This window comes from Scyliorhinus canicula, chromosome 3 (genome assembly GCF_902713615.1).
Source record: "Scyliorhinus canicula chromosome 3, sScyCan1.1, whole genome shotgun sequence".
NCBI classification, from domain to species: Eukaryota; Metazoa; Chordata; class Chondrichthyes; order Carcharhiniformes; family Scyliorhinidae; genus Scyliorhinus; species Scyliorhinus canicula.
The window spans coordinates 204172287-204182828 of NC_052148.1; the positions used below are offsets into that span (position 1 = coordinate 204172287).

At 47.4% G+C, this 10542-nt stretch overlaps 1 protein-coding gene across 1 annotated transcript in view; it reads right to left on the minus strand.

Annotated features, from left to right (window-relative positions):
• The window catches only part of dchs2 (dachsous cadherin-related 2), a 191856-nt gene that overhangs the window by 54793 nt on the left and 126521 nt on the right, over window positions 1–10542 (minus strand). Inside the window, exon 14 of the mRNA XM_038792979.1 lies at window positions 7373–8233. Coding sequence (XP_038648907.1) covers window positions 7373–8233 — 861 coding nt within the window. The remainder of the gene's footprint in view (window positions 1–7372; window positions 8234–10542) is intronic.

The following is a 10542-nucleotide window of genomic DNA, read 5'->3' on the forward strand; positions in this document are numbered from 1 at the left end:
TGAAAGAACAGTCACTACTGCAATACTGATGGAATATTGGAATTGTTTAAACAGCATAGAATTTCTACAATTTATAAATATGGCAAGTCCTGTCAAAACAGTGGCCATTTCCGCCAGCGGGATCTTCCAATCCCGCCAATGTCCACCCCTCGCGGCGCGTTCTCCAGCGGCAACCAACACTAAACACTCTACACATCAACAGGACTGGAAGATCTCACTGCTGGCCAATGGCAAGCCGCCTCCACTGCTGGAAACTATGCCATGGGGGGATGGGGGCATAAAATCCCACCCAGTGTCTGAAACTGCAACTAAGATCACCCCTCTCCCACCCATCAAAGTTTCACACCAGCTTTCAATAGGCATACACATGTCCCAGTGCCAGCTTTTCACACAATGTAACATAGAGCGAACAATTATAAAGAATTCTGAACAATTCACCTGAGGAAGGAGCTGCGCTCCGAAAGCTCGTGTTTGAAACAAACCTGTTGGACTTTAACCTGGTGTTGCAAGACTTCTTACTGTGCTCACCCCAGTCCAACGCCGGCATCTCCACATCACATTTATAAACTGATACTAGCACTCAAAATATATTGCAGCCCAGCTTGTACTGAGCTTCTTTCTAAAGGAAAGTTGCATTGATAGTGCCTATTTCATCAGTGTTTGTGCAGCACACAGAAAATCTGCTATCAAATAAAAACGTTAGTGGAAAATTTTTATATTATGGTATTCATGATAATGTTAAAGCTCTCTTGTGACCAACAATCTCGGAATATTACCATGGCTCCAATATGAACTAAGAATAGCTTAAAAAATGTCTAAAGTTAGCAGAATTATCTGTGATTACTTTCATCCATGTAGATACAGTAATAATAGGCTGAATCTTAATTCCCTAAAATGGTTTGATGAGATGTTAACATTAAAATTTCAAAACCAGTGCCAGCCCATCACTGTAGATTTAATGGAGATAAAGCAAGGGGCAGGAAGCCCACCTCATCCAGGAAGTGGGCTGGATAATTTAATATTTTGATGGGGCTGGCAACATTTGCTTTAAGTTGCTTGCATGTTTAACTCTGGTCAGCTGAGTTTCCAAGGGCTGGAGAAACACAGCAGATGAAGGGAGGAAACTACAACATTGGGGAGAAGATAAATGCTTCCCATAAATCCCTGAAGTTCCCTGCACAAAATTCCTCACACCCGAAGTCAGGGATTGGATTCCCCCTTCCCCAATGCTCCCACTAGAAACAGCAGGAGACTTAGCAGAGGCTGCAACTTGCTTCTCAACCAAGTAGAAGCCAAATTTGCAAATTTGCAGGCTGATCCCTGGGCGGGGATCCTGTTGAAGAAAAACTACACTCCAGAACATGGAGGGAATCCAGACGTTTCCAATCTAAACTCTGCTAGCCGTGTCTATGGTGCCTACCACAGATAGGGGCTGGATTCTCCGTTTTGGAGACTAAGTGCAGACGCTGGGTTGGGAATTGTGGCGTTTTACGATGGCAAAATTGGCAGCAAACACTCACCGACCCTGCGACTGGTGAGGGGCTAGCAGCCGCGCCAAGTGAAAGTCCGGGCTCTCACGATATAAATGCCTGGAGATTGGCCGGGTCCGTACGCAATGACGTGCAACGGTCGCGCCGTAAAACATGGCAATGGCTGTGTGCAGACCCAACCTGCCAAATAGTGCCCCCCCAGCTCCCAGCTAACTGTGGCAGCGCTGCACACAGTCCGCAGCCGCCACGACGGGTTCCCACAAGTTATCCATGCGGTCGGGAAGTCGACCCATCAGTGACGGAGCTTTGGAGGAGGGCCTCAAAGTGACCTGGCAACGCCGTTCCTACGCCGTGTGGAACGCGATATTACACCACTTTAGAGGGGGTCGGAGGATAGAAAAACAGCGTCAAACCGGCGCCGCCCCTGATTTCGGCATCGGGAGGGATTCTCCGCCCCATCGCTGAATACGATATTGGCGTCGGAAAACGGTGAATCACACCGAGGATATATATAAATCAAGCATATGATTGATTGATTAATTTAATTTATTGTCACATGTACCGAAGTACTGTGAAAAGTATTTTTCTGCGGCCAAGGGAACATCCACAGTACATGCATAGTAGTCACAAGAATAATCAACAGAGAACATTGACAAATGGTACATCGACAAACAGTGATTGGTTACAGTGCGGAACAATGGGCCAAACAAAGCAAATACGAGCAAGAGCAGCTTAGGGCATCATGAACAGTGTTCTTACAGGGAACAGATCAGTCCGAGGGGGAGTCATTGAGAAGTCTTGTAGCTGTTGGGAAGAAGCTGTTCCTACGTCTGGATGTGCGAGTCTTCAGACTTCTGTACCTTCTGCCTGATGGAAGGGTCTGGAAGAAGGCAATGCCTGGGTGGGAGGGTTGTCTGATAATTGTGTCTGCCTTCCAGAGGCAGCGGGAGGTGTATACAGAATGAATGTGGGGGTGGCAAGCTTGTGTGATGCATTGGGCTCTGCAGTATCTTGCGATCTTGGGCCGAGCAGTTGCCATACCAAGCTGTAATGCAGCCGGATAGGATGTTCTCTGTGGCACATCTGTAGAAGTTTGTGAGAGTCAATGCAGACATGCCAAATTTCTTTAGCTTCTGTAGGAAGTAGAGACATTGTTGGGCTTTCTTGACTGTTGCGTGAGTGGACCAGGACTGACTGTTGGTGATGGTGACCCCCAGGAACTTAAAGCTGTCGACCATCTCCACTTTGGAGCCATTGATGCTGACGGGAATGTGTGTCATGCTACGCTTCCTGAAGTCGATGATCAATTCCTTGGTCTTTAAAACATTTTGAGAGAGGTTTCTTTCAGTACACCATGCAACCAAGTGATTATCTCCCTCCTAAAATATATGAACCCCTGAGTATAAAGGTTTTCTTCATTAACAGTGGGCGAAATCACCCCAGAAATCGACACTGTCTGATTTTGGGTGGGGAAACCTCTGGGCTGGGTTGGGTTACGGGGATGGGGTGGAAGTGAGGGCTTAAGTGGGTCGGTGCAGACTCGATGGGCCGAATGGCCTCCTTCTGCACTGTATGTCCTATGTTCTATGAAAGCAGTGTTTGACCTGCCGACACCAAAGGCGGGTTTTTCTGTCGTATTATGTAGGCTTAGTTCCAAAAATAAACAGGTACAAATTTTACTTTGGATCACTGGCAAGGCAGCCTCTGATTCGCCTGCTCCACTGTGACCTCAATGCTCCAGTAATCTGCGTGCCACATTTAAAGACCACCCCTGCACAGAGCTAGCACTCCTCAAGGAAAAGGAAGCTGCTGGGATCTCATGGCTGATAAAGCCAAGAAGCATACTGTCCCTAAATTCAGCGACACCTCCCTTAACACCGACTAGATGCTGTGGAGTCCGTCCGTGATGTCCTCTACCCTGCCTTGGGCAAAGAACACCAAACAAGGACACACTTCACATGGGAGGTGGTGGAAGCCGAGGTCAGCAACAACGCCCTCGAAAAGAGGGCAGTCATCCGGTGCCAAAAGAGGTTGAACAACCTCCTTCATTCTGCCAAGGTAAGTCATTGTTCTCATCACTCACAACTCACATGCTCATAGACCCATCACACATCCACAGGGATTTCACTCAATGCCAGCTCAAGGGACACCACCACTCACTCTCCCCTGTTGGCTATGTCCTCATCCCGCCCATGGTCCCACTCACCACCCACACATGCCAGGCATCCTCATAATCTGGCCTGGCATGTGTCCAATTTACACCCTCTCCATCTGTTTTCAGTCAGGTCAAGCTGGCACACAACAAAAGTAAGAGGTCCCAGACTGAGGGAGGAATGACTGAACTCATAGACTTGGGGATAGAGTGATTCAGCTGGCTGATGAGGATACGGGGCATGTGTTGACGGTGAGGTCAGCGACGCTCAACCAAATGAGGGTCCTGTACTGCAACTTCTATCAGAAAACCATGCTTTGAGTGGCATCTCCTGTTTCACAGGCCGCTGCTGCGCACAAATGATCTCTCCTTTCTTTCGCAAGGACTCAGAGAAGCCGCCAAGGGGGTGCACAAACTAAGTCTTAGACTCTAGCCCCAAGAAGAGCACAGGCATGGAATCCAGACACCAAATTTGTTGACCTGTCAAATCGCTCACCCACGCCCTCCACCAGCGCAGTGGGACCTAATTCTAGAATAGCCTTGGGTCACAATTGTGATCCACAGAAGGCGGAAGTAGGGAGAAGTTGGAAGTAGGCAGTGGTAGGGGCATCCAGGATGCTGACACTCAGAGGATTGCTGGAGCCCAGGAATCTGTTGAGTTCAAGTCAGATGAGGAGACTCTGGGTTTGTCATGCCTCAGTTGCTGGAGCTGCAAAGAAAAGATTGGGAACTTCAGGAAGAAATGTCTGCTGCACTTCTCAGATTGCAAGGCACAATTGAGGAATCCGTCCACCTTCAGACCGGGAGATAACGCTGACATGCCAATGCACCGAGGTCAAAACTGGTAGGGTGGCAGCTGCCATGGAGAACTCGGTCCAAGACATCTATCCTGCACGGCTGCAAGAGCTGCATTCCATGGCTGAGGCACTTGCTGGCACTGTCAGCATCAACACCAGAGAGGATGAGCCAATGCGAGCTAACTTCAGCAGCCCTTCCCTCTCAAAATAGGCGGCATTTCAGTCATGCTTGGATATCAATGAGACTCATCACTGCTGCTAGAATGTCCAGTGCTGGCATCACAGAATACATCATTCTCCCTATGCGCTCTCAGCACCTTTTGAGGTGCGACTAGCTCCCCATCTCATCAGCTTCCGTGTCTGGTGACACTCAGGTCCTGAAGGGTTCAGCTCACGAGGGATGTCATAGGTTCAGGAGATGCCTCATCTAGACATCGCAATGACCTCATGTCCATCATCCTTACCTTTGAGGACCTCGACAACCTCATCCCCATTGATTGCCTCCTCTTCGGAGCAAATGTGCAGTTCTCCCATCTCCTCCTCAGGCAGCTCCTCACCCAGCTGCAGCTCCAGGTTGTGTAGGGCTCAGTAGGCGATGATGATAGGTGACATCCTCTGTGGACTGTATTGCAGGGCTTCACCAGACCAATACAGGAAACAGAACTCATTTTCAGTATCTCAGTAGTTTGCACCACCAAAGTGCGATTGCAGCATGAGCCTTGGCCTTTGAAAAGGCATTATCAGCCATGTTCTCAGTGGTTAGCCCTTTACCCTGAAGCGCCAACTCTGCAGCATCTATGGACCATAGAAGACATCAGGGATCGATCTTGGACACTGCTGAAATTTCTGCACAAACCTGCAGGATGCATTTGATATGGTTGAAGACTAGCTGAACTTTCAACAAGTGGAAGCCGTTGACTGCTCGTTGTCACTGTCATGACGCCCTGCTCCAGTACGCGGTCAATTCCAGCCCCATTTGACCCAGTGTTGTAACACAGATTAAATTAAAGTTACTTAAATGTCCAATGTCTTTGATTTGATCTTGATTAAGTACAGCCTCCGGGTTTGTAAATTTTAACACAAATAGCTTTTTATTAGTTGCCAGTAATTGCTATTAAATAGGCAACAATACAACTGGATATAGGGATTTTTGGCTTCAAGATGGATATATTCCAGTTAGTTTCTTTCTGCTGTTCAGGCCTTCAGTTGAATGTTATCTTTTCCTTCAGCCTGTAATTCTTCACTGTAGACTCGCAGAGACAACAGACAACTAGCAGCCGAGAGAGAGAGAGAGAGAAAGAGGGAGAAAACACAGCTTCTTACTCGAGGGTCTCATGTCTTCTGCTGGGTTCTCTCCGAACAACCCTACCTGGCAGAAACAAATCACTGACTATTGCCAGGCAGAATACTGCCCCCGGCCAACCCGTCAGCCAACTAATCGAACAAAATTTCTCCAACCTGTTGGGTTCCAGCAAGTCTGGGGTTCCTTTTCCCAAATACAAAATTTGAGAACATAGGCTGGATTCTCCAACCCAGCGCCGCATCGGAGAATCCCCGGGGGGGAGGGAGGTGCGAATCCCGCTCCGCCGCCCCGACGCGGCTGCACTATTCTCCGGCGCCGTTTTTTGGGGGCCGGCGGGATTCCCGCCGTGCCGGTCGGGGCCATTGACAGCGCCTCCCCCGGAGATTCTCCGGGCCACAATGGGCCGAGTGGCTATCCAGTTTTGCCCAGTGCCGCGGGATTACTCAACTCACGCACGGCGGGACCTGGCAGGTAAGTGTGCAGGGGGGGTCCTGGGGAGGGCATGGGGGGATCCAACCCCGGGGGCGGCCCCACGGTGCCCTGGCCTGCAATCAGGGCTACCGATCTGCGGACTGGCTGGTTCTGTGAGGGCCTTCTTTCCGCCACGCCGGGCCCCTGTCGGGCTCTGCCATATTGCCCGGGGGCCGGCGTGGAGAAGGTAACCCCCACACATGAATGGAAATACGCTGGCTAGTCTGCGCATGCGCGGAAATACGCCGATCGGTCTGCGCATACGTGAGATCACGCCAGCCGTTCCGCGCATGCGCAAACTCGCGCCGGCCCTTCGGCGCTGGCTGGAGTGGCGCCAATCACTCCAGCATCAACCTAGCCCCAGGAAAATTGGAGAATTCCTCACTTTCGGGGGCTGTTGACGCCGGAGTGGTTGGCGCCGGTTTTCCCACCGGCGTGGGGACATAGCCCCATTTTCAGAGAATCCTGCCCATGGTGTTTCCATTGTCAAGCTGTTTGAAACTTTGAATTTTGTACTTCCTCCGCTCTCGACTTAAAGGTATATCTCAATTAAATATCCCCAGACAAACAAAAACAATGAAGATAAAATAAAAAATAAATGAAATGGGAACAAAAAAAGTAAAGGAGGGAGATTAAGGCTGGCTAACAAAATGGCGTCCCAATCTGCGAACAGCCTTTCCTCTGGCGAGCTTTACGAAACTCCCGTTGTAAAGCTGGATGTTTCTCAGTGCTGCAGCCACTGAGGAACACCCGCTAAACACCTTGACAGTGGACTTTAACTTTTGTCCACTAAATCATGCCTAATGTGTCTTGAATTGGTGATACCAAATAATATTTTGCCAATAGACATCTTTGCTGGTACATGTCTCGGCAAATAGAATTATTGCTGCCTCAAATGGGCAAAGGCACTTTGGGAGATATCTTGTGTCGCCAGGTGCCATATGACCCCTTCAAAAAGTCTTTGGAAGTCATAATGCCCCATTCCTGGTGTATGGATAGGGTTAATATTGTCCTTAAAGCCTTGGAGTAAAAAACAGAAAACAGAAAGGCTAGTGTGACTGCCAACAATTTGAAATTTAAAGCCATTAACAGGAATTATACAACTACAGGATGGACTGTTATTGCTGATGTAATGGGGACAACATGATGGGCTACTCACCTGATTTGATGTTTTCAGGAATTGTGACCTCATATATATTACGACTGAACCAAATTCTTCTTTTTTCTATTTGCTGCTGTATGAGCACCAGCCCAGTGGATGACCTAGCTGGATTACCTTGGTCCATTGCAACAACAGACAGATGGTTTGGACGAAAGTGATTCTGGGATAATGGTGCATTCAGGTAAATTTCACCTGTCGTGTTATTTACTGCAAATAGTGAATCAGGCTCTGCAATCTGGAAAGTAACAATGCCGTGTTGTCCCAAATCCTTATCAGCAGCTTTCACAGTGGCAATAATATGGCTGATCTGAGTGTCCACAGTAACATGTGCAATAACTGGGTCTTGCATAAAAATAGGGAAATTGTCATTTACATCTTCAATATGTATCATTACATTAACTGTCGTAGATTTTGGACTTTGAATGTTGTTGTCACTTGCCACTGCTCTGAAGACATATTGTGATTTTGTCTCTCTATCCAATTCATTTGTGGTTACAATTATGCCAGTGTTACTATTGATAGTAAATGCTCCAAAAGTATCATCGATTAGCGAGTATGTAATTTCTCCATTGGATCTATCATCTTTGTCAGTAGCAATCAGCTGTAGTACACTTGACCCAATAGTCACATCTTCATTCACAAAAGTTCGATAATAGTTTCTTTCAAACACTGGGCTATTATCATTTTCATCCAAGATAATAATTAAAAGCTCTGAACGAGAGGTTCTTTGTGGGTTACCAAGGTCATAAGCCTCTATGGTAAGGGAAAGATTATTAAATGTTTCTTTGTCCAAATGTCTTGTTGTAACAAGCGTTCCAGAAATAGAATCAATTTTGAATGCATCAGTAAAATTACCACCTGCACAAAGAAGGCAGAGAGCGATAAATCAGGTAACCATAAATCAGTATATCGAATGTTAGTTGAAGGCAAACCATCAGAATCCATGGGGTCCATTTTAACTATCCAAAATCGGTAAGTTTCATGGAATGTGGGCATCACTGATAAGGTCAACATTTATTGCCCTCAAGTAGGTAGTGCTGAGCTGCCATCTTGAACTGCTGCAGTTCATGTGGTGTAGGTACATACAGAGCTGTTCGGAAGGGAGCGACAGTGAATGAACGACGATATTGTTCAAAGCCAGGATGGCGAGTGACTTGGAAGGGAATTTGCAGATGGTGGTGTTCTCATACATCTGCTGCCTTGTCCTTCTAGGTGGGAGTGGTTGGGGGTTTGGAAGGTGCTGTCAAAGGAAATTTTGAAATGGATCTGCCACTGGGCCCCCAAATTCTTGTTTGTTTCAGATACTAAGGGCCTTTTAGTAGGCAAATAAGACTGTCATTTTAGGTTGCAGCTGGTCTGAGAATCTCCAGTGCACTTTTCAATTGGTTTTGTGGGCCATAGAGCCAAAGAAGCTCTGAAATGATAAATGTAAAATTATTTTTTAAGAGTTTCAGAGGAGCACCCAACATAGGAACAGGAATAAGCCAATCAGCCACTTGAGTCTGTCCCACCATTCAATGCGATAATGGCTGATCTGTGACCTAACTCCATATTCCTTAATATCTTTGCTTAACAAAAATCTTATTTATCTCAGCTTTAAAATTAACAACTGTTCTAGCCTTAACTGCTGTTTGTGGGAGTGAGTTCCAAACATCTACTACCCTTTGCGTGAAGAAGTGCTTCCTGACATCTCTACTGAATGGTTTGGCCTTAGCTTTTAGACTATGTCCCCTAGTTTTAGAAACTCCAACCAGTAGAAATTGTTTATCTTTTCCTACTCTGTCTTTTCCTGTTAATATCTTGAACACTTCGATCAAATCACCCTTAACTTCCTAAATTCTAGGGAAAACAGGCCTGATTTGTGTATTCTCTCCTCGTAACTTAACCCCTGTAATCCAGGTATCATTTTTGTAAACCTACATTGCACTTCCTCCAAGGCCAATATATCCTTCTTAAGGTGTGGTGCCCAGAACTCCAAGTGGGATCTAACCAGGGTTTTGTATATCTGTGGCATAACTTCTGTGTCTTTATACACTAATCCTTTAAAGGCTAGCATTCCATTAGCCTTTTTGATCATTTTCTGCACTTGTTCATGGCATTTTAAAGATCCATGCATCTAACACCCCAAATCCCTTTGGACATCCATTGTATTTAACCTCTTCCCATTTCGAAAGTATCCCTCTTTATCTTTTTTTAGTCCAAAATGGAGAGCATCACATTGCTTACATTGAATTATATCTGCCACAATTTTGCCCATTCACCTAGTCTATCATATCTCCTTGCAACTTTATGCTATCACCTGGACTGTCTACAATGACACCTAACTTTGTATCATCAGCAAATTTGGATATATAACTTTCTATGCCATGAATAATGTGAATAATTGAGGCCCAAACACAGACCTGTGGTACACCACTAGTCACATCCTGCCAATTAAAGTACTTACCCATTATCTCCGCTCTTTGTTGCCACTCAATCAACTTCCTAACCATGTCAATACTTTGGCTTCCGTCTTAGTCAACAATCTCTCAAATGCCTTCTGGAAGTTGATATAAATAACATCCATAGACATTCCCCTGTCCACTACCTCAGGCACCTCTTCAAACAATTCAATGAGACTTGTTAGGCTGACGTTCCCTTCGCGTGACCTGTGATCGACTGAAATTTCTAAGTGTTCAGTTGCCTTATCCCTGATTATAGACTCCAGCAATTTCCCCACCTCAGGGGCGGGATTCTCCGTAGCCCTTCGTAACGCGGGTTGCCTGCGAGAAAAATCGGTGTCAATCACTCCGGCGCCGGGGCCTTCTTGAAGGCCGCTATTCTCCGTTCCCGGAGGGGCTAGCAGCTGACTGACGCGATACGCGTCAGTTTCACCAGCTGCGGAAGTGGTGAGACCCGGCGTTTTTTGGAGGATAAGGAGGAGAGAGACAGACCCGGCTTTTGGGGGGGTGGTGGTGTGTTCCGGCATTTGTGGGGGTGGGGGTGGGGGGTGGGGGTGGGGGTGGGGGGTGTGTTCCGGCATTTGTGGGGGTGGGGGTGGGGGTGGGGGTGGGGGTGGGGGTGGGGGGTGTGTGTGTTCCGGCATTTGGGGTGGGGGTGGGGGGTGTGTGTGTTCCGGCATTTGTGGGGGTGGGGGTGGGGGGTGGGGGTGGTGGGGGGGGGGGGGG